This window comes from Trematomus bernacchii, unplaced genomic scaffold (assembly GCF_902827165.1).
Source record: "Trematomus bernacchii unplaced genomic scaffold, fTreBer1.1, whole genome shotgun sequence".
NCBI classification, from domain to species: domain Eukaryota; kingdom Metazoa; phylum Chordata; class Actinopteri; order Perciformes; family Nototheniidae; genus Trematomus; species Trematomus bernacchii.
The window spans coordinates 11,076,600-11,101,507 of NW_022987705.1; the positions used below are offsets into that span (position 1 = coordinate 11,076,600).

Below are 24,908 nucleotides of genomic sequence, written 5' to 3' on the forward strand. Positions count from 1 at the left end.
TATGTCCTTATCTACAATCAAAAGTAATGTAGCCATTTAACCCTGTTACCTTATGCAACCCTGTTACTCTAATTTCAACCCTGTTACTATATCATTTTCTATTAAAATAATAAAATTAAACCAGTTTTATCCAAAACCTACATGAGTATTTAATGTAAATGTGACTTTCTTTACTTAATAGTAAAGAATGTATTGAAGAACATTTTTGAAAATACTTTTTTCTGCTTAATGAGTATTTGTAACAGGGTTGCACAAAGCATGGCACACAACAAAAAAAACATCTAATAAAAAGTGTACATTTGATTCCTTAGCTGGGCAAATCACTTTTTTTTTATGATTTATTATCTGTTTTTCCTAAATACATAACAAAATATAATAAAATAAAAGGTTCATTTTTCAAAAATGTTGGTGTTTAAATTGTCCTCCAATTCTGGAATGACCCATACAGTACTTTCTCTTGTGTCTGAAAATCCATATTGTTGCTGTAATAGGTGACACATGTTATGACATTTGTTGCACAAAAGTAATGCTGTTTTGAGCAATTCATATCAAGGTACATTTTTATTAATAAGAATAAATGTGCATTGTCATGCCAGCTGAATTTTACATGAAAGTGGTGTGACTATAACATAACGCTTGCTAAAATACTGTTTTCTTTAACTCCGTGATAGTGGTACTACATCAAGGTCTAGAGTCCAACAACTGGAACTCAGATGACTCACCTTATGTGAGTCAGAAGTTATGAAACTTAAAACACATGCACATGCTAAATTATGTAAACATTGTAACTCAGGTCACATGATTTGCTTCTCAGTATTTTGCATGACTATATTCTATCATGTAATGAGATTATTTTTTTTAAGTTTCCTTACTGAACAGTTTTGTAGTGATATCCTTCATCATTATTTTATGGTGGGTAGTGAGAGAGGACAGCAAACTAGATTATGTTGTACAATGCAACTCTGCATTCAAACAAAGCTTCAGCTTTAAGTAAACTGCAATATTTTCTTCATTGTGCCAGAGGACAAACAAATCTAAAGCTGATACAAAAAAAAGGCAGGTTATTTCACTCATACCCGTATTCTCTAAGCAACCAAAGAGCAACAAATGAAATACTTAAAACATTTACATATAATTTCATAATTTTCTTCACTAGAATCTTTAGTTTGTTTTCTATTTTATTCTGCACTAAACAGGGCATGATTAATAATTTACAGCCATTATTGTTGTCATATGATTTAATCAAATGTGAAAAAACTGCATTCTTCCCACAGATACAAGGTGTGTAGTCTGCATGAGAGACAAATACAGCAAGTTCATTCATTTTCAGCTTAGTCCTCCTGCATAAAATGTGTTTTAAATAAAAACTGAATACTGGGCTTTAATGCACAGCTCTGGTCTGACCTCTGGTGTAAAACTGTTGCCACTGCATCAGTGTGCTGCTGGGTTTTGGCATAAATCTGTCACTCACCCTTCACAGCCACACTGAGGGCTGTAAAGCCTGGACTGTGTCTTGATTTAGATTTATTATGACCCATTTTGTTATTCATGTGTTGAATTTCAGGACTGAAGTTTACTCAGGATTTGTGTTCAACTGTGTTCTTTGATTGTATCCTTATCATTTATAAGAAGAGACTCACCTTCAAAATAAAAGGCTGACTTATTTGACATTGCTTTGAGTTTAACCTTACATAAGGAAATACATTACAATTTGTATTTGCATTATTGATTGGTTAAATGTGTGGGACATATGAGACGTAAAATATGTTGAATATGTTATACTTTAATTATTAGAAACACATTTCAACAGGTATTTTACTAGATGTGTGGGAAAACCCAGGAGTAAACAAATAATACAATTAATGCTTAGCTGCTTTAGTTTCAGGTCCTGGTATTTTGCATGTTGGATTACTGTCAGTATAGTTATGGCTAACAGGGAATCTTGAAAAGTAAGTGACACTTTTGCCCTTTTTCAGCATCTTGTGTTTTTTGGCAAACACAGGACTCATTAGAAAATGTCTAGTGACATAAATACCAATAGGGGCTACAGATAAAATCTACTTTTCTGATTACTAAATTGATAAAACTCTGATGACCCCCTAAATGAAGAAACCATCCTGCAGCACATTACCTGAGTGTCAACTGATCACCATTTGGTGATTTACTTAACAAGCAAGACCATAAAGCAAATTCATGTTAGCAAGTTTAACACACAGCGTTGTGTCAGCTTTACTTAGTAGGCTACCAAATGCAGGACTGAATAAAACAGGAATACAAAAATAAAAAATGAAAATAGCCTAATGAAAATAAGATTAAAATACAATTCAGTCAGTAATGACCAGTAAAACACATTGTTGTAAAATCTAAGCTTGTGTGCTAATCAAACATGGGGATATGTGTGGGTTGGTTGGGGGAATATTTGCACAAGTTGCCAAGATTTAGCGACACCCCTGGTCGAAACAGTTTGACGTAACCCACTGTAACATACGCTGAATAATGTAAATTCCCGAACCCTTAATGTTTGAGATAGCATCGATCTGCTTTGGAACCAAAACGGTCAGCATTTCCAGCTCGAACCACGCGTTTTCCTGGACAAAGTGAAGGTGCAAAGGGTTAAAGATCATCCCCAGTATTTGCATCGCTCGGCGGGCAGCAGGCTCGCTCGCTGTGGATTGTGGGAGTCGACTCTGCCCAGACTTGTTCCTGGAGAACCGGAGACATTTTCCCACCGCGGTGTTTTTTGTGAGTATTTCTACCGGGCTTGCCTGCTGTCTTTTCGGGTCGAGTATGGTTATCAACAGAGCCGGTCTCGGTTCTCCGTGCTGTGCCGTTTACGTTGCCATTTCGTGTTTTTACTGGCATACATGATACATGGAGGCCGAATCTGCTGGAGCTGACAGGCGGGGAGGGAGGGGAGGAGGAACGGGCAGCTGCTGCCACTCCGCCGGGGTTATTTCCACTCGAAAGCTCGCTGACCTGGAGCATGAAAATGTCTTCAGGTCGTCTGACAGCTCTATGTTATGCACAATTGTACGCATAGTTGTTTATAATATGCATTCAATGTACATGTGCGAGCTATCCTGACGCTGTTGACATGCGGAAATCGTTGACAGTGGGCAGTCGAGAGAAATACCCAACGCACCTGCACCTGTCCGGAGTGGTAAAATGCCGCAGATGTTTTATTTGCTGGCCATTAACCTCATTGGCGGTCAATTCCCCCTGTTTGTGTTTGATATTATATCATGTATCAATGCATGCATTGCAAGCAGGTTTAAGAAACAGCCTGGCCTTTGGTGGATCTTATTAAGTATCCAAATCAGACAGCTAATTGGTTGCATGTGCTATAGTAAAACATGATTTCCACCACAGATATTTGTACATCTCCTGGAAATAACCAGGGGATTGACTTGAAATATTAGTAGAGTTAGAGTGAAACCCAAACAATCATGACCACTTGCAATTCACATTTAATATTGCCCATTCCCAAAATGTCAGGGTGCTAATGTTATTAATAAAATGTCAGTTTGCAGCTTTACAGTCTATGGTTGGCACCAGTGATCACACAGCATAGCTATGTCCTTTTACAGCTTGTGTGACTTTTATGTTGATGTGTGTGTGTGTAAAAACGCACTAAAAAGCCTAATGTGGATCTCTGGTATTTGGTATTTAAACATTTAAAATGTTTCGGTCAAATGAAATGCATTTTAAAACTTGATTTTTAGAGAAAGATAGCACAAAACTAACTGCTTGAGATATTGCTGGAGTGATACACTTGTGAGGAAGAGTATTTAACTTGTGATCCGTAATAATAATATTTGTAATCATTTCACATTACACTGAGTTTATTATTGGGATGTAAAATCTATGATATCAGCTATTGTTTTTTAAATATATTTAACACGCTTTCAATGTATCAACAGTCTAAAAACTTGTTTTAAACCTTTTGGTAACATATTCAGGAAATGCATTTGTACAATTGTTTAGAGAACCATCACTGTCATACTGAGAAGAGAAGATGTTTTTTTCATTCAGTAAAGGAAGACATCAGGATAGTACAATTTTACTATGTGTTCAGTGTCAGAATTGATCTTTTCAAGTTATTTATTAGGGTGCAATTTCCTCTTTATTTATTTTTGATTCATCTCTGTGGAAGAATTGTCTTAATTTAACATTGGGATTTCATGTGGGAGAATTAGGCAGCCTAGGAAATACTTCCTCAGTTTGGGATTTCCACCAGTACGACAAGTGTATATTGCCAAGATGTATTTATTTAACAAACTAGTCACACCTGGTATATTCAGCACTGTATTACTTCCTTTTTATTATTTGAAAGGAATTATTATTTATTTATAACAATAAGAAAATCAGTTTTATTCAGATGTCTAAATGGATCTTGGTTGTTGTGTCCCTGCAGAGGTCCACACTGGTAGCAGTCTCAGCACCATGTCGAGCCGAGGAGCAAAAAAGAAGTCGACCAAGACGTCCCGGTCCACTAAGGCCGGGGTCATCTTCCCTGTAGGACGCATGCTGCGATACATCAAAAGGGGTCTGCCCAAATATCGCATTGGGGTGGGGGCGCCCGTCTACATGGCTGCTGTCCTCGAGTATCTCACTGGTGAGAGAATGATGAGATATACAAGATGCATCTTTCTTTGGACTTAACTACTTTTTCCATATGCTTTAAGGCAGTAAACTAAAACAAACTATGGCAACTTATTTAAGCAAAGCTCTATGACAGTGGATGTTGATGGATCTAAAAGCATGGGTTTTTTGGTATCTGGATGCATTCAAAACAATACACATATGTTTTAAGGGCACTTTTTGTTATTACAAATGTTGAGACTATATATTTTAATTTTAATATATTTATTTTCAGTGATATTTAGTCAGATCAATTTACTCTTTAGTTTTTACCGTTAGTTCTGTTTATATATGCATTCAGATGCTTTGCATTTTCTTTTTTTTAAACCAAATTTGTTGATATTTTTGTTTGTTTTTACCCATGAAGCTGAGATCTTGGAGTTGGCGGGTAATGCTGCCAGAGACAACAAGAAGGGTCGTGTCACACCACGACACATCCTGCTGGCCATCGCCAATGATGAAGAGTTAAACCAGGTCAGCTGCTGCACGAAAGAAAACAACAACATTTTTGAAGAGATGTTTCATTATATATAAACTTAATATTATGTCAAGTTAATACTTTTTGAAGTTAAAGCTTTGAAGCTATGACTTCAGTTTTTAACGTTGTCTTCCTGTCTCAGTTGCTGAAAGGCGTGACCATTGCATCAGGTGGAGTTTTGCCCAACATCCATCCAGAGCTGCTGTCTAAGAAGAGAGGACCAAGGGGAAAACTGATAGAGATTCCTGTCTCACCCGCACCTGAGAAAAAACCCAAGCCGGTCAAGAAATCAGCCAGCAAGAAGATGAGTGGGAGAAAGGGAGGAGCGAAGGCTAAGGTACCTCTCCATGTGAGCATGTGGATTCAGTGGGTTGTCGTCAATGTTTTGCCGTATTTGATGAAAGGTTCCCTATATCCTGGCAGCAGTGCATGATACAGATAAGCTGTAAAATAAAGTCATGTTCCCCTGCCTCCCCCAATGCTCCCCATTGCATCTGTAAAAGTAGGCTGCTCTGATAAAATATGAATCAATATTCAGTTTCTATTTCTCTTCTCAACTGTTTTCAGAAACATATTTAAGTGTAATTTGCTGTTAAATGAGGATTAGCTCTGCTTGTATACAGTCAATTGTATTTTAAATATTCTATATGTTTTGAAGCAGTGATGGGAAAAAAGTCCAAACATTACTAAAAGTTTGACATATTTTAAAGGAAGGAACAAGTTTTAAAGGCACAGAAGATATTATTTTAAACCTGCTTCAGAAGCAAAAGTATAGCGGACCCCTTAACTCCCAAGAGAGGTGACTAAGGGGAAAAAAACAATGTTAAGTGCCACATCCTGTCAACATGTATTGTGTCTTCCACAGAAGCAGGGGGAGGTGAGCAAGGCAGCGTCAGCAGACAGCACCACAGAGGGCTCTCCCACTGACAGCTTCACCGTGCTCTCCACCAAGAGCCTCTTCCTGGGTCAAAAGGTCAGTTTGAGTTCTGTAGAAATGGACAGGAAGTTCTAAGATACATACACAATAAACTACAGTGTCTCAGAGTCTCACATACATTATTAAGTTTGGGATAAACAGAAGCCTTACTAATGTCAGGTTGAAAAAAGATAAGAAATAAGACTTAAAAAACTAAGACAAAACATTTATAACTTACAAATACCTTAGGGAAGACATACATAGGTAAATGCTGTGTCATATTATAGATATTAGGTCAGTGCCATATGTATTTAAAATGTTAACCACTTTATCTCAGATCTGTAAGCTCTCCTCGCTTTTGTCCTGCCGAGCATGAACACTTCTTTAACCTTTTTTATTTGAACTGAAACATGGAAGTACATTTTGCTGTTACATCTACAGTAGTTTTTTTTAGTGTTCAAGATCAGAAGCTTATGAAAGTAGATTTAAGTTTGAAAACAAGGAAGAGGGGGGAAGGGACATGTGTAAGACAATGAATGATGCAAGAAGTGTCGCTGATTCTATAATTGCAAAGAGTGATAATACATTTGAGTAAATTCTTATTTTGATTTTGGCTTTTGAACACACAATCTTTAAAAATATATAATATTGAAACGATATAAATACAGTGTTATACGTGTGTTTAGCACTCTGAAAATAGTTAAGAGAAGCATATTTTCAACAGCGTCCTCTGTTATGTTTTGCCTCTCTAAAGTTTGTGGGAGGCGTAGTAAAACACAAGATCAAACCGAACAGAAAGGATTAGGGGATGGTCTCTGAATGGATCCAATATATAATAATTTTACAATCTGCAGTGATGCTAGTGTACACTGTTGGCACCTAATGCAGGAAATGAAGAACAAATGTAGAACATATACTTCCAGATTTCAATGTTTCAGCTCAGTTTGACTTTGAACTTCTGCTAATGGCACTGCATGGTTTGGTCCACTCTGCATATGCAAATACTAATACAATACAACTGACGTTATAGCTTCAGCAAGGCCATAATATATATAATGCATTTAATCGCCAACTTATTAAGCTTGTCTGTTTTCTGCTTTATTGACTTAAACAATGTTGCTGTGCTTTTCCTGCTCAAGTCTTGGTCACACACAAATGACTTCTTTTGGGATGATTTGGGCCTTTTCCTTTCAAAGATTGGAGTTTAAACCTTGGATGTGCAGTTTGTCTAACAGTTGACTAATGAATCTTGACTCTGAAATACTAAAAGGATATTGCTTGTGCATTGAAAAATCGTAACATTCTGAAGGATACCTTGATATTTTGACTTTTATTTTAGAAAATTCCCTCAGCCTTTAGTAAAGTTCCTGGCAAACAGAGAATAAAACATATGCATATGCTGGGATTACCTTTGCAAACACAACTGCATTAGAAGCCAGGAATATAGAGTTAAATTCTACAAGTACAACAGGACTTAATGGACATTGCAACTAAGGTGATGATGACGACATAAAAACAACAACACAGCTACAAAGGCGGGTCAAATCAGAGAGCTTTTTGTCAAACTATTGAGGTTTGAACTGACCAGTTTCAAAGTAGTTTTCAACCTTAGTTATTGTTTCCATCATGTCCCTGTTGGTTAATGTCATCCTTTGACTGATGTCCCTTTTTGGTTGAGGTCTGTGTGGTCCTCATTATCCTAATTACTTTCCATTGATATTATAAATAATTAAGCATTTCTTTGCATGGCCTGCAATCCTATTGTGACCTATTTGAGTTGTTAGTTTGCTTTGAAAGTGCTTAACCAGAGCCTTAATATATTGCTGACTAATGCTGATCTAGTAGAACTTGGCACTATAACCTTTGTAGCTGTGTGTTTGTATTTGAGATGTTTTTTTAAATACTGCTATACGTTGGGTGTTGGTCGTCAATCCACATTACATTGTACACGTCACTGCACACAAAAGCTAAGAATTAGTGGCAGGGCAGATATGTTGAATGTCAAGTTCTTATAATAAATCCTCAAAACGTCAAGGTATTCCTTTAGGGAGTGGTATGAATCTGGTTTTAATTGCTTTGCTTCCTTCCCTTTTCCTTCTTGCTCTTCCTCCGTTGGCATGCCTCCCCCCGCTTTACGCAGCTCAACCTCATTCACAGCGAGGTCAGTAACTTGGCTGGCTTTGACGTGGAGGGGGTCATCAACCCCATCAATGCTGAACTTGAACTTAAAGATGATCTAGGTGAGCTCCCCTATACCCCCCCCCCCCATCATCATCTCTGGTCCAAGAGGGGTTTAGGTAAAAAAATCATTGAATGGTTAACAGCATTACAATTGATATGTTAACTTCTCAATTAAATTGGTCAGTGAATTAAAACCTCTAAAAACTTTCCTCCACTCTAGATCTGTTCATTCACACTGTGGGCAGCTTTAGTTATGATCATTTAGGACAAATGTTGGAAAGTGGAAGAGATCTCAAGGTTCAAGGCTTGTATTAGTCATACATACATAGCTACAGTGTAGTTATGACGATGAAAATCTTAGGTCACAGGCTCCTCCAACAGTGCAACACAAAAAATAGAAAAACAGAAACAATTGTGTAAGTAAATACAAAAAGAAAAATAGTGCAATAAGAGTCTATATACAAGTGATTGGAATATGATATATTAAATACATAATTTGTAAGTTGCAGCCAGATGGATGTTGTTTCAAAAGTTCAGGTGAAACAACATCTTTATCATATCTACTGTGTCTACAATGTATGGCTTAACTAAAACTCATTATTTTGAGTTGGAATTATTTATCAGAAAATATAAAACACAATACCTGAAAAGTAAAATTGAAGGACGTTTTCTATAAATCTATGAAAATCAGCGCCCCTTAGGAATTAGTAAAAGAAATACAGTTAACCTTGATGAAAGATGCAGCAATTTCGTGTTCTATAAATAGACTGCAAATATGCTATATGAGAAGCCTTTGTCTCCTTACCAGGAAAACCTCAGCTACAGCAGATATTTACGAGTGCTTGTTGAGGCCTTTTGGACTCTCAGTAAAAAAAAAACATATCTATGGCGCTCGCAGTGTGAATGCCTGGTGAAGATCTTCACTTTGATCTTCTCTGAACTCAAGAAACTCAGCCTGCTCTTTGACTGAAAACTGAATTTCTCTTACAGATCCATAGAAAATTATTTCTGTGGATACATTCAAGGATTTTTCAATCTAAACTCCTCAGAGCAGGGTCCTGCTTGCTCTTCCCCTCATGTAGATGTGTTGAGGTTCATTCCAGGTTGTCCTCCTTTTAGATGGATGTCAGATCGTTTGAGATGCTAAAGAATCTCTGTGATTCCAGGGACATCATTCTAATGAATTAAAGCACCAACTTACAGAAGAAAAACACGAACTTCTGTTTGTTGTGCTCTGCAGCCTGACAGTAAGGTCTGTGGCCTGGAGGGAGATCATTCAGTTCTCAGCTCATTTATGAGCCAAGAAATCAGGACGATACAATAAGTATTTTTCTCAATTCCCCCAGTTGAAAACTACCTAAATAAAATGTTATTGTTCTAAAATAATACAATCTTGTGATGACTGTAAGCTACAATTTGGGGTCATTTATTTTAACTAATGTGCAGTCCTGCCTCCTAATCATCAATTGCCTCCTTGATTCCTCTGATATCCTGGGCCAAAAAGGAGCGTATTCACTTCCTTGTATCTTTTCTTCCTCTCATTCTTTTTCATCTCTTTTAGTTTAAATGTTTTCGTCCCATCTTGTTGCCCCTGATCTCACACACACACACACACACTGTGTTTTTACCTCCATGTTGTTTGCCTGTCGTTTGTTGTCGTTGTCGTCTGTAGTTGCAAGTTGTCCGGGCCGACATTTCCATCGTGGAAAGCGACGCTGTCATTCACCCGACCAGCTCCTCCCTCTATACAGGTGGTGAAGTAGGTAAAGGAACCACCGGTGACCGCCAGCGTCCGTCTGCTCTCTCTCTGCACGTTCCAGATAGTCCGCAATGCAGTCTGGGGACAAACATCACAGCAGCAGCACATTTTAATTCTGCTCTTTAGTGTCCGAAAACCTTTTAATACACAACCCAACTGCATGCTGTTCCTACTCTAAATGCTTCTATTGTATTCCTGTAATTTGGGGAAACATTGACTTAGACGTGGATAATTATGCTCTAGTATGAGTGAACATTTAATTAAACAAGGACTATTTCATATTTTCTAAGAAGTGCTTGTGGGGAAACTCCATGATGTGAAGTCAGCTGCCTAACAGAGTTGCAGTCACACGCTAGGTTTTTAATAAACCTAACCCAGAAGACAAACTCAATGTGGACACGAAAAATGTAAATTTGGCAGCTTCCTGCATCCTCAAACATTGTTGGTTTGCAGCTGACTGTTTTGTCAGATGTCAGAAATTCCTGCATTTTTATGCACCAGAAATGAAGGGTTTTCAAAACAGTGTCTGCATTTGGTCAAAGCAGCACTAACGAAGTTGCTGGGAAAACCTTGAACCCCTCACATCCACAGTTTAGGCCAAAAACAAAAATAATTGTTTGGATTTTAACACCAATGCAGCCCTTTGCAGTTGTTTCTAATTTAGTGATCCTGCTTCAACAGACAAACCTCTGCTTTGGCTACTACTCCATCCACATCTTTTAAAAATAAAAGCACTTTTCAAGTGTATTTGCACATTGTATAAGACAAAGCAAGCCTACAACATGTGCAGGGATATAGTATTTATCAGTGGTGCCCATGTGTCACATCTGTGTTTAACCCACAGATGATTCACCACAGCTTATCCCACTGATGAAAATAAATAGAACATCAACATGTTGCCCTTAGTAGTCTAATAAGTGCATTGGTTACACAGAAACATGATTGCATAATGCATACACAACTGTATACTTCTGTCAGTGCATCTTAAAGCCTTGCTGCTGCTGCTGCTGCTTGTTGCTGCTTTGTTCCACTAGACTGAAATGTGGCTGATCTGGAAATCGCTTCCTTTCCTCTTCCCCTCGACTGCTGTCAGTTCAGCTGGTTTGAAAGAAAATCCACCAAAAGTTTGATTGAGAAGTTTATTTCCTGAAGATTTTAATTAAAACTCACTAGTGTTGTTTAATGTCCATTGGCATTAAATTAATGACTCAAAGGATGATCAGAAAAAGGTGTTATTTTAGCGTTATTTGGCTGTTTAATTGTCCTAAGATTTTTTTTCCCCAAAAGAGCTGATTTGAACCTTATTGTATGTTTCTTCTACATGATTTAATGTATTGATATTGCAGCCAAAACATTGATTTCCCTCGCTCTGGTAGACTTTTACCACCTATGTGCTCTCTAGTTTTGTTTTTTTGTTTTTGAGTAAACATCAAATTAAGTGATGTGGAATCATCTCCTTTAAGCCATCACACTCAAAGAAAACAAAACATTTGCATCATAACTTAAACATTTATTTTACTCTTCGGAGTTGAACTTTCTCCCTGGATTGTTTTCCTTTAAATGTGTTTGAAAACCAGTTATTAGCGCTTTCATACATTAGTTTATAACTGTATAGCTGTCATTTTATTCTTCACCCTGTAACTTGGGAGTGAAAGAAAACACCCTCAGACCGCTGCAAAAAAGCTAGTATGTGAAGACAGAGGGAAGTAATTAGGCACCGCAGCTTTAATACGTAAACCTTTTTACGGACTCAGATGAGTCATTTGGAAAATAGCAGCCCTGAATCTTTACACTTGGGTTGTGAACCTTTCCTGAGTCTCATAAACCAGATAACAGAAACTCTGTAGCTCAGATATTCAGGGAGAAACCAGGTGAAATGATTGACAGCATCGTTGTTTCCATGTCTGCCTGCTTGCCGGTCTGCATGACACTATCTCCTCCTTCCTGCTGTGTGTCTGTGTGTCCATCAGCAGTTTGTGACGATGTGATCACTCCAATCCTTTTATCCACTTACAGGTGCTGCTCTGGAAAAGAAGGGAGGGAAGGAGTTCACTGAGGCGCTATTGGAGCTGAAGAAGAAGAACGGCCCTCTGGAGGTGGCTGGCGGTAAGTGCACAGAGCAGATAATGTCGGGTAGTTCCTATTAATCTTTTTTTGTATTTATTTAAACATAAAGCATTGTTGGTCATTTCTGCTTAAGTACCCTGGAGGTTTTCCCTAGTAAGGATGTGGACTAATTCATTATTAAATCAACCTGGATAGAACTTCTGCTTTACCTGGGCAGCCTGTAGTCAACAAGCAAATGTTATTGGTGTGCAGTTTTTCCGTCCTACATCCTGACAATTTAATTTATTTATTTTTAATTGGTGATGCAAAACAAACTACAGGTGATTTAACGGTGATAAAAACGTCAAAACAAACGGTTACTCGGCAAATTCATTCACTCAAGCACTACCCAACTCCCATGACAATGTGTCATGTAAATGTCTCTCACACACTCAGACACACCAAAATAAACAGGGCTGGTTCCTATTGGCCTCTGCATCCACATCAACCAAATGATGTCAGGACACTGCAGCAAGGATTAACCCTGGCCAGAAACAACAGAGGGAAATAAGATACAAATAGGAACAAATGTTTCCTCGGACTCAAGAATAATCGGAGTAGATTTAACAAAGGTCATGGTCCTCACACATTCTCTGTTATAACTCATTTTCATGTGCTAGTTATGTCTATTCCAAATGTCTAAAAAAAACAAATGTTAAGTAATGACTGGTTGGCGGGGGCATACAAATACAAATCCAATCCAAATCTAGTTTTGGTCATAAAAATGATCAAAGATATTATTATTGGCACTTAATATCTACTTAAGTCTAAAACTACAGGCAAAGGTCTTTAGAGAGCCATATCTCTTGAGCCGTCAGATTATTTTATCTTTCAGTCCATTTGTCTCCACTCTCTCCATCTGTCTCTATCATTATTCATCACTCACACTCCCTTTTTCAAACAAACTCTCTCCCATTCAGCCAAGTTAGCTTAGCATCTAAATCCCGCTCTGTGTGGAGCTCTTAAATAGATTACCAGGTGACCGAACGCAGAGCCAATCAGAGAGAAGACAAATAAGACATTGTTGTTTTTGATCATTTGTCATAAATGTATTCACAATAAGATAAATACAGAAAGACACCTGGTATACTGCAGGTGTATCAATTATGTTGCACAAGGGAAGATTGAGTCAAATTCCCAGCAGAAACTTAATGTTTTTTAGTTTTCTTCATGCTGAATAAAAGAAGATGGTTGGCTAGATTGGCAGATAAAGGACACCACTCACCAAAGTGAAGTGTCACAGGGTTGTCTGCATAGTTTGATTGACAGGTGATTTCCAGATGTGCAGTTCACCAGCACCACCACACACTGCTCTTCCTTCCCAAACCATAAAACAAGTCGAACTGTGCAGCCAGTCATAAAAAACCATAATCATCATCCACACTCTTTACCTCAGGACCAGATCACATGCGGGTGACCCTCGCTCTGCCGTGTGAAGTCTCGCCATCCTCTCTCTCCATCTGGAAATAACTCAGCTTTGACTCCAGGCCAGTCACACGCTCACCGAGGGCTAATAAAATCTGACTGGAGGCTTTCTCGCTTCAGAGTCAGGGGCACTGGCTGAGTCTACAGCTGCTGGTTAGACTTCCTCTTCTTTTCCTCCTCTCTTCCTCTTTCCCCTTTTCTTCTTCTTCCTTTCTTTGCTCCTTTTCAGCTGTCTGGAGAAATGATTTCTCCGGCCCACCTCACTGTAATACCCCGGCCAAACCATTTTAAGCTATTGGAGATTTGCTACATACTTTTTCCACGAAGCAAAGTGTTCTTTTTAGCAACTCAGGCCTACCGGGTTTTAACTTCTGACAAAATGAGTTAATGAAACGGATTTTGATTGTGGACGATTACGAAGTGACAGGAAAATATCCAGCAGAATTACAGCAGTGAATAAGTTCCCTTACTGTCAGTAATCATTACTAGCACAAAGTTATGACAGCAAAATATGACGTGGTGTCAGAGAAAATATAGGTACTTATTTAACTGATTATTAGAAGTGGCAGCTCTGGGTGACTACATATTGTTCTTTCATTTAGCGTTCAATGTTGTCCAAACCATCATGTAAACATTTCCTGGGAGTTTGGTGGTAATACCTTATTACTTCAGTTATTTGTAAGTTTTTGGCCTCAACCAATTTAATCTCTCTTTTTTCTATATTAAAAAAATATTATAGCTTGGTGACAGTGACATTTTAATGGATGTTGTCGTTTAGGGCTGAAGCAATTTGTTGATAAACCTAAAAATTCAGTTTATTTTAAGACATAAAATACAAACATTCACTAGCTCTGGCTTTTTTTTCATTGAGTGAATATATTTTTATATTTCAGTGTGTTGGTCAAACATAAAATGCAATTTAGACTATGGTAATATGTAACATTGTTTTTACAATTTTCTGACAATGTATAAAGAAAGGTAATTGGTTAACTGATTTTCTTTGAAAAAATACTTTATAATTAAAAAGAATAATTTGTCAGAGCCCATTTACATTATTGATCCTAAAAGAGAGATCCTTTTCTTACTACAATTGAATGTTCAACCAGAGCAACAGACAGCTGTTTTAGTCCAGTAATGCTACACTTATATCAACCTCATTTCTAACCAAAGTGTCTACTTCCCTTCGTCCCTCAGCTGTGTTGACCGCTGGCTTTGGCTTGCCCGCTAAGTACGTGATCCACTGTAACAGTCCAAGCTGGGGCTCCGATAAGTGTGAGGAGATGCTGGACAAGACGGTGAAGAACTGCTTGGCTCTGGCGGATGAGAAGAAACTAAAGTCTGTGGCTTTCCCCTCCATTGGTAGTGGGAGGTAAGAAAACATTCAATTCCTTATTTAGAGATACGTTTTCTTTATCTTGCACTGGATAATGATTAGTTTTGAAGACCTAATGTTTCTTTGATGCTTGTGAAATTGAGATGCTGTAAGAACATGTAATCTTATCTTAAACTAACAGAGGAGATTACATTTAATACATCAACCCGAGGGTGTTTTACTCTGGCTTTAGTTTAGTCAAAAACTAGAGGTGGTTTGCCAAAAAGTGTGGTTACATAACACTTTTTTTTAAACCTGGTTCCAGACCAAGAAAATAGCAAAATTGCATCGTCAGCAGTAAAATGTGCCTGCTCATGTGTCTCTGCTCGCCCGTACATTTCTCTCAATTTTCTCTCTGTAAGACTAAATGGGAGGTTAAATAGTTTCCTGGCAACAGATGTAAACACCTTCACTTTGATCTGAAAAGATTTACACAAACATGTCAAGTATTGGAGGAACAGAAAGAGAGTGTGAATCCACAGTTCATAGGGAGTCAGTAGAAGTCAGGTTCCCTTGTAAAACTTCAAGTTCTTTAGGAGTTTTCAAAACTAAAATCCTTGCAAGCCTGTGCTGCATGAGGTCAAGAAAAAGTTTGTGGAACTATTCAAATTTGACTGAAGCCTCATGCTAGTTGTAGTAGAGTATGATTTCTTTAGTAAATCTTGAATGCTTTTTTTCATGCTGAATTACTTATTTTTAATTGTTAGACTAGTGTTTCACCACGTTAGTTATTTTCTGCCAGGAATGGTTTCCCGAAGCAGACGGCGGCCCAGCTGATCCTGAAGGCCATCTCCACCTACTTTGTGGCCACCATGTCTTCCACCATCAAGACCGTCTACTTTGTGCTGTTCGACAGCGAGAGCATCGGGATCTACGTGCAGGAAATGGCCAAACTGGAGACGAGCTAAAAGAGTTTGGAGCCCCTCACCTCCTTCTTTCCTTCCCCTGTTTTTTTCCTCCAAGAAGATAGGAAGGTGTTTACCTGGTGGTTTGTTTTATTATCAAGAAAAGAAGAAAAAAGAAGAATCTTTCTAAAGGCCGGGAAACCTGTTTTGCATTATTTGTATTTTTCCTATATTGTTTTTAATTTCTTATTTACTTGTCACCTCTGGCATTTAAATGTAAAAGTGCACTGTTCATTCTGCGGTCTTTTAATACAAACAGTGCGCTACAAAAGAGATTCAAGTGAGAAGACTCACTTTAAGATTTACTTTTCATGGTACATTCGGTAAAATATGTTATGTGTGATAGCTCCAGTACTCCTCAAATGCCAGGCTCCCAGAGAAGTCTGATGAATACGGGTTAATGCATGTAATGGCAGTAAACAGTTAAAACCGCAATTTTCTTTTCTTTTCATTTCAAAAACACAAGACAAAGTGATTTAGGATCAATTATCTTGTTGATCATCTCTTTTGTTTACAGTACTGTATAATGAAAGGGTATCTCTGCTCTACTTTGGTCTTCAGGAGACCACAGAACTAAGGAATGAGTCTTTGTGTTGTGTGTTGCAAATTTCTGTGTTTGCCTTTCTTTACACGGGCAAAGTTATTAATTATGTGTGCTGCAGAGACCTTGAATATCCACAAAAACGTAATCAGTTGAAAGAATAAGTTAATTGACGCCTGTATTATAATACTCATCCTACCAGTGTCATGAGTTTATACTGTAAACTGCATACCTTTCGCTTGTCATTTACAGGAAATATGAGTTATTTTATGAACTAAAATGGTAGAACTGAAGGTTTTTGCTGGGCACGAGTGGTTTATATGGTGTGTTCCTATCAATGTTTATATATAGATGGAGTATTTGTGCAATGTTATAGAAAAATATTGGACTGTAACACAGATTTTTATTTTCTATTTTAATTGATAAAGGCACAGGGGGTTTTGAAGAAGAAAAAAGCTAGTGAGAGAGTTGCTTTTGTGTGTTTTTGTCTTTGTTTAGTCACATAACTAATGTACTCATCTTTGCTGGAAATAGACGCTCTCAGCTGTTGCTTTTGGTTTGCTCTTCCATTCAGCCGCCACCAGATGGCTCCCTGTAATCAAGAATTGGAATTTTCATCTCAGCCATTTTCTGTGCAGCAGCAGGCCTCTCCACACAGACGCTGTTTGATTTGAGTTGGATTTGAATTGGGATTGACGGACATCTATATATGAGAAACCTGACCGCTCTGCTGCATTTGGACTTTTCAAAAGCCTAACTTTCTTATGAAAAGAAAAAAAAAGTCAAATGCTTTCTAAAGAATTGCTACAATAAATGGTTCTACAAAAGGTCTGTACACACTCCAGTAATAAAATACCTTTAAAATAAACATAATGTTGTACTTCTTGATATTATGAGATATGTTTTTGTGTTTTGGCGGTCCTTAGGGTTACTGCCAGAACTGTATGAAATTTAGAAAACAGTGTGAAGGTAAATTGTAAGAGAAAATGTAACGTTTTGCAAGTCTTTGTGCGTGTGTGTGTGTGTGTGTGCAATCCATCTCAACTGTATTTAAGTGAGCGTGATTTAAAGTGTTACAGAACAATGTCTCCGTGCTTATGCAGACCAACTGGTCTTAGTAGGAGAAGAGAGGAAGATTATCAGTTTAAGGATACATTCAGAGTCAAAATTCAAGAATTGGTTAAACTTGACCATTGTGCAGGGATGCTTAAAACAAAGAACATGTGTTTTACAGTGTTTAGGATGTATTTGCCATTGTTGCTCAACTTTACCTATTCAAATTGATCACATTTCTAAAACCAACCATTTTCTGGCTTTAACTTTGCACACCTGATTTCATTTACAACATCACATATCTTAGCAGGTGTTATTATTAAATAGAAGGACCTCAACCAACAATGAAGCAGCAAAGATTTGTGTAAGTGGATTTTTGTTCAACAGAAATGTATTGATATGCAATGTATAATGCACAAATGGGAATGTTTCAGTCCGCCTGCAGTCAGCGGTGAGCCGGCCTGGTTCAGAGCCCGGGCCCCTGCCCCGTCCTGAGGCTACATGCTGGCAGGGCACAGAGAAGCCCTCGGAGTCAGATGGGGGTCAGTTTCCCAGCCATCCAGGGAGGCCGGGACCTGAGACCTCCTCTGAGGGCGCCCATCTGACGCCTAATCCCCAGGAAATACAGGCAGGTTTCACCCCCCTTCACCCCCTTCCATCTCTTCCCCTCCACCCCACCATCCATCCCTCCATCCCTCCCTGCTTCTCCTCGCAGGCAGAAAAGCCCTGTAAATTCAAAGCATCTGTACGGGCAAGGGCCAATCCGAGGGCCGCCTTTCCCAGAGCCCGCGCAGATGACATTTTATTCTTTGCACGAAAAAATTACAGGGGGAGGGGGAGAAAAAACAGAAAATAAAGTAAAGCAAACAGTGGGGGAAGATCAAGGAAGAGAGGAGATGAGGGGTAAGGAGCTGGTCATCAGAGATCTGCCCTGCTTTCCACTGTGTTCATAAGAAGAAAGTAATATTATGTCCTTTATGACCGTGAGTCCTGACTAGAGCCTGCTAGTACTCGCAACGGCTACTGACATGTACTCTTCCAGCGTTCGAGTTTCCATCTAGCTTGTTGTTGAACACCAAACACGGTCAGTTGTAGTCGATGTGGGTCGAGGAAAATAACCATGAGCCTGATGTTACTTTAAAACTTATCACAATCAGTGTTTTCGAAAACTGGTGTCAAAAAGTCATAGTCAGCGTTAAGTGACCATGCGTTGACCTCATGGCAATACAAGGTTGTGCATGGTACTGCAATTACCTCTATTTTAGTTAACTGATCTCATGTGTGAACGTGTTTTTAAGATGTTTATTACCCAGCTTGCAGACTCTTGTCATTCAGAGTGAAATGTGTTTTGCAAGAATTAAGTAATTACTGTTCAAATACAAAAGAAAAACTAAATAAATCAAAAATGATTGGAAAATTACCTCAAGAGCAATCGTTTCTGAAAATGTTATGTAAATGGTAAATGGACTGTACTTGTATAGCGCTTTTTCCAGTCTTTAAGACCCCTCAAAGCGCTTTACATACTACATGTCGTTCACCCATTCATACAGAGCAGTGTATGTTACTCTAGGAACTAACATGCATACACATTCACACACCGTTGGCCATGCCGTCGGGAGCAACTCAGGGTTAAGTATCTTGCCCAAGGATGCATCGACATGTTGACTGCATGGGCTGGGATCGAACCCACAACCTTCTGGTTGAAAGACGACCGCACTCCCTCGCAGCCACAGTCACCCAGGTAATGTAAAATTAAAGCAATTTGTGTATTAAGTGTGTATTATTTTCTTTAGTTAACTGTTTTTGCAGTTACACAAAATAAACATATGTTGCTGTTTTGTACATTAGGCAACAGTAATTTTGTTTATTATTATTACTATCATTATTTATTTTATGATTACTATGATGATGATGATGATAATGATCATTATTATTATTTTCAGGTGTGTATACTGAATTTTCTACGTACCACATACTCTAAACCTGGTTAAAATCAGTGTGTCGTGTAGAGTCCGGACACAGTTTGTTTCTCCTTTGACCTCCACTGTGACCTCTTGGGAAATGAGTTCACCAAAGGACACCATATGTTAGAATAAGTTAATAAGAACCTCCTTAACCCTCTTTGCAATGAGTCAAGCAGTAAATAAAGCCTCTGTGACGTTTATGTGTGAGTGTGTTTGGTGTTCTGAGCTCCTCAGATGGTTGAACAGTAGCTTTCGTGGTTTTTTGGTCAGTGCCGGTTTTCATGCAGTCGAGGACAAAATAGAGAAGCTTGATAATCCCAAGAACTCAAGAGATGGATTTTCACAAGAGCAAGAAATATCGGATTTGACTCTTAAAACACTTATTTGGAGAAACTGTGGAACTGGGCTCAAATGAGACCTGACTCAACTAGAATGCGTCATTGATAACGCAGGACAAACCAAATGAAGAAATCTCAAATCGATTAAAATGTCTTAAATCCATACTTTCTCTCTGTATTTCTCTTTCTTCTTGTCCACAGCTACCTGCCAACACGGCATCATGGGTAAACCTCAGTTTAAAAATAAAGCTACAGCACTTCAGCTTAGATCTCCAAAATAATCAGTAATTATAGTATTCAAAAAAAGTGTTCCTTCATCTCCTTAGCCTGATTTAAACATCACATATTCCAAAACATGTAGGAATGCTGCAACCATTCTTTAATCAACAGTTTGACCCCTCTGCAACACTAAATATGCATTTGCTGTATATGAATTGTTAAAAAAAGGGTGAATTAATTTGCAGATCTTGGCCCATTTTTAATCCATATTGCTTGATGTTCAATGGGGATGCTATTCCAAAGGATGTTACAAAGCCTTATTCGTATAGATCCAAGGCCGCGTGACCTCATGACTTTTCTGACTAACGACAAAAAAAGTGTACGTTTTACAAAAAGAGTACACTACTTCCTGCACTGGCACTGGATGTGGGCACTGGATGTAAAGAACATGCTGCAGAACCATCATGTCAACATACTTTACTAGAGAGACTGGTGCTGGCATTTCAGCAGTGGCCTACCATGAGCCTGTGTCCCTTAATCCCATGATCCACAACCATTAAACAAGGCTAAAGAAGGGATATCCAAATCTAGCAAACACTGTGAGGGAGAGCCACCCGTCCCCACCGTGTCACCTTCAGTTCACAAGTCTCCGCTGCTCTGTCCTCAGAGTGTCTCAGACAAACTGGTCCAGACAAGGAAGGCAACTGGCTCTGATGCTGCCTGCCACCTCGAAAGGGTTAAGTCGGATCCCAGGCTGGCCACATCACACTGTTGGGCCATTTAGTGCAGGAAACCTGATAGTTTGGTTCCTTTTGATGGCTTGATTCCCAGGCTTAGGAGAATAAATTAAACGAAATCCCTGCCTAGGCCTCAGCTACAGCGGCAGGGCATACTGATTTAGGATTTTCATCTGGGGAGCTTTTCCCTCCCTTCCTGCTCTCCTCTTCCACCCCCCCCCCCCCCTCCTCCCTTCATCCACTCCCCACCACCAACCCTGCCCCACTGAGGAAAATGGTGAATATGGTTACAAATATTGGCTTTCGTGCGGCCATAATGAAGCCGAAATACAGCCCCTGCCGTGCGTTGGAGAAGAAGAAGAGGCGTTTGAAGGCTGTGGAAAGGGAAAATTAGAGGATAGGGATGAAGATATGTCACCCAGTGGCTCACCAGTCTGAGATCCAGAATATTCAGTCGTGATCCTCAATGCCCTGTCGCAGTGTGAGGGGCTTTAGTAGAGCCACCAGTCTTATGGCCGAGGAGCCGATGACAAGCCTGTTATAGTGTTTAGACTTCTGATCTGTGTCTCTGAGTGGCAGAGCTGTACAGGGTTTTAAGGGATAATGAAACTAGAATGCATCTCTTTTGTAAAATACATGATACAAGCTGCAAAGTGCTTCTGTTGAAGTCCCGCAAACAGGACTGAAGTGCCTTGAAAGAATATGAGTTCGATCACTTTGGATTCAGTAATGGGATTAGTTTGTATCTTACTTTCAGAAGATCTTGACACAATTGGAAGGCTGTTGTTTAATAAGCAGAGTGAGTCTTTGGCTGGCTGTTCTTTTGTGTGTATCAAAAACTGTTGCACAATTTGGCTTTCAGGAGGGGAATCTACAAAGTCCAACCCAGACACGTTCCATTATGAATTTAAATGAGTCATCTCATGTCAATCTAATATCAGCCTGTGGATGGAAACGCAGAGCTGGATCTTTCTTCCTTTCTTTCATCTGTCACCAGCAGACAAACATGGCCTGCTCCTGTGTGATACATGAGCAGCGGTGGGTGGTCGCTGCAATGTCTTCATCCACAGTTTGGTGAGCAGTCAAACCGGAACAGAATTTCATTACAGCGGAATAAAGGAGAACTAGTTTTGTCCACTGAGGCCAATGAGCCTTTGGGTTTTTCAGTAAAGAATGCCGACCTGGTGTGTCCAGTTTTAGTATCTTTCAGTTTTTCCAGTACTGTGTTCTTACTTTTTTACAACCTTATATAAGACTTTTAAAATGTACAGAATCATTTTGAAGTAAAGATAGAGTGAATACATTGAAAGGATAAGGATTGATGAAACTGGAAGCATACTAATGAATCTCCACAAGCATTTGATGCTGAATCTTCCTTATATAAACTTTGATAACAATCTGAGGACTATTAACTTTTACAACAGTTTAATTATTCAATACACAGTAAGCTTTGTCTTAAGATAAATTATCTTAACCTCTCAGTTTTATCACCTATTTGAACAGGACACATTTTCTATCATTTAGATCTAATCCAGATCTGTACCGAAAACCTTTTTCATGTGGTAATGAACAAATGCTTTTTTCTAAACACACAATTTGTTTTGAAATTGTAGCAGATTTTTAAGACTCAAAGACAAAAAACAAGTCTTTTAACAAGACCAACAGTCTGACCAAAGTCCAATAACACACTGAATTCTAATTGCTGGAACAAACACAGTGATGTTTATGCTATTTGTAGAGCATTATTAGCCCTTAAAATGTTAAGTTTATCCTGAGGGTGGCACTGCAGGAAAGGTTGTGGGGTCATTGAAAGGTTTTTACCTCTTTGGAAGCATAGATAGAGCAATCTATCCATCAATGTCAGAGAGGTCACTGAAAATATAAGGATTCAAAACTTAATGTAAAATACTTTTAAAATGTTGACAGGACAAAGTGTTGGTCAAGGGTAAAATTTGAGCTGATAGTGGCTCTAGAAGTCTAGATGAAAGATGATGGGGTCACCAAAACATGTGAAACAACCTGTGGAGACCATGAATATTAAGGGCTGGGCAGTAATTCCATAAAGCAAATAACAACAACAAACTTGTATTTGTTTTTGCACTAAATACTTTTTCTTAGGTACAAGCAAAACTATTTAGTGATTCCTACTAGTGGTACGAGTCATGTGCAGATACCACCTTTATCCAATGAAATGCCTGCCAATTCAGCCAAATTGAATATGATACCAACATCAAATCAAACATTTAGCTGAAAGAGATTTAAATACCCTCAACTTAAAAACTAAGTACGTCACAAATTTAAAACAGCCAATCACTGTCTTATACAGCAACAACATTCAAAACTATTGATGCTCACTGCTCAACCTACTGCAAACGGGAAGGGAGAAGTCGTAGAGGTACCCAGTATTTATCATACCAGAGTGTAATTGTCAATATTAGCTTACTTTACCTGCGAGTAATTATCCAGAATGAGATGTGAGCTGTTGTTAGGAAACAATGCTGCTGAGCAACAGATAACAACAATGATGTGCAGTGAATTTCTCCTCATGGGAACAGGACAACAGGTCAGGTAATGCTTCACTGGACCGTTGTAAATTGCTTTTATTGTTCTTCCCAGGGTCTTAGGGTTAGACTGAGGTTATTCAAGGCTCCAGACACACACATTTTCACCCATAAGATATATGCCTGCACAATATATTTGTCGCTCCACACACACACACACACACACACACACACACACACACAGGCTCTATCTCTTTGTCTGCAGGGTTAATCTGTGGGCCAGATCAAGGGGTCAGGTCCGAGAGATAAACTCCGGCCCTGGAGGTTCCAGCCCTCTTCTCCCCGTATATCTGCAAATCATTAAGCCCCGAGTGATTCACGGCAGCTCACCGAGTAGCCCCAGTGGATTCTGGGCCAGATACAGGAGGATTTGTCCGAGCCATTGCTGTCGACCCCGCTGCCACTCACACTGACGTAACTCTGTCGCTAGGCTTTGAGCCTCTGCATGCTCTGAACCAGACGTGAGAGCCACTCAAGACACCCCTAGAGATAAAAGACCCTTCACCCCTGACAGGATGGGATCTCGCTGAAAACACACCAGGCAAATTACACTCTCTGCCTGCTTTGTATAAGGGATCTCCAAGAAGGAATCCTATTGAAGGGCCACATATTCAGCCTGGTTGAATGTCTCGAGGCTTTATTTGGCAGAAAATGTTCAATGGTAAAGCAAAAGGCCGTGCTTGTCCCTGCTTGATTTGGAATACACTTCTAACAATGAAGACAGGGGCGGATGAATGGGTACATGTGTCATCACCGCTGACATGCTAAGTGAAGGGTATCAAAGCATGGAGGCTTGCCATGGAGTGAGAGAAGGGAAGAATGGCGCTGAAGGTGAAGCGTGGGAGAGATAAGCGTCAAAAGGAAAGTAAATGAGATTGAAGAAATGAGATGAAGCCATGAGAAAAAGGGGATGGTTAAACCTGAAAGGCAGCAGCAGCACTTTTAACAAAAACTATTTCCATTATCGTGTTATAAAAGACGACTTGGTTTCCTGTCATGATGTTTCTGCATCACTGTGACACCTGTGTTGGGCAGGGGGGGGAGGTCGGCCTCCGGCTAAATGGGATCCCAACCTTCTTCAGAGGACAGAGAGGGCTCTCACCTCGGTGCTTTGACCCCTTTAGAAGGAGACAGGTGACGCCAGGGTGTCCCCCACCCAAGAAGATCGAAAGAAGAAGGCTGGAAGTAGGATGAAGGTGCACCTCAGGGCGAGCTTTGGCGCCATGCATGACTCAGGTTCATCTCTGCTTGCGTGAATGTTTCTATACCTGTGTCCCAATATGTGTGTGTATTCATGCATAAACATGTGGAAGCCTGCACAATTTGAACCCAGGGAGGTGAGTGTGTGTCCGACCGTGTTGCTCTCTCCAGGTATTTAGCGGGGTGTGTAACAGGGTGTGAGCCCTTTGTGAAACACTGACAACAATGACAACTTTACGCAAGTTTAGGACACACCTGAGTACTAGTTGAAACTTACAAAGACTAGACAAACCACATAAAAACGTTGTTTCCACCAACTTAAAATTAAATGTATACCTATCTTCATCAGTAAGGAGCAAAAATATTAGTAAATGCACTAGACATCACTAAACACTGACCGACTTGTCAGTAAAGACAGGAGATCTGGCGGTAGATAATCCTGGATATTTTGTAAGAACGCCATTTGTGTTTCTGTCCCAAAATAAACATGGATGGCAGCCAGCATCTTGCAT

At 39.2% G+C, this 24,908-nt stretch overlaps 1 protein-coding gene across 4 annotated transcripts; it reads left to right on the forward strand.

The window, feature by feature from the left end:
- Nucleotides 1-2,477: 2,477 nt before the first annotated feature.
- Nucleotides 2,478-17,105, forward strand: LOC117490443 (core histone macro-H2A.1). Of its 4 annotated transcripts, none has more exons than XM_034140195.1 (9): nt 2,478-2,742; nt 4,415-4,615; nt 5,009-5,115; nt 5,262-5,456; nt 5,988-6,092; nt 8,176-8,275; nt 11,992-12,081; nt 14,701-14,875; nt 15,621-17,105. In XM_034140195.1, exons 2-9 carry the CDS (start codon nt 4,444-4,446, stop codon nt 15,784-15,786), a joined length of 1,110 nt encoding a protein of 369 aa, XP_033996086.1. In that variant the 5' UTR covers nt 2,478-2,742; nt 4,415-4,443; the 3' UTR covers nt 15,787-17,105. The 4 variants fall into 4 exon arrangements, with proteins under 4 accessions (XP_033996086.1, XP_033996085.1, XP_033996088.1 ...); XM_034140194.1 differs by having other exon boundaries at nt 2,484-2,742; nt 5,985-6,092; XM_034140197.1 differs by lacking the exon at nt 8,176-8,275 and adding an exon at nt 9,889-9,979 and having other exon boundaries at nt 2,488-2,742.
- Nucleotides 17,106-24,908: the final 7,803 nt, after the last annotated feature.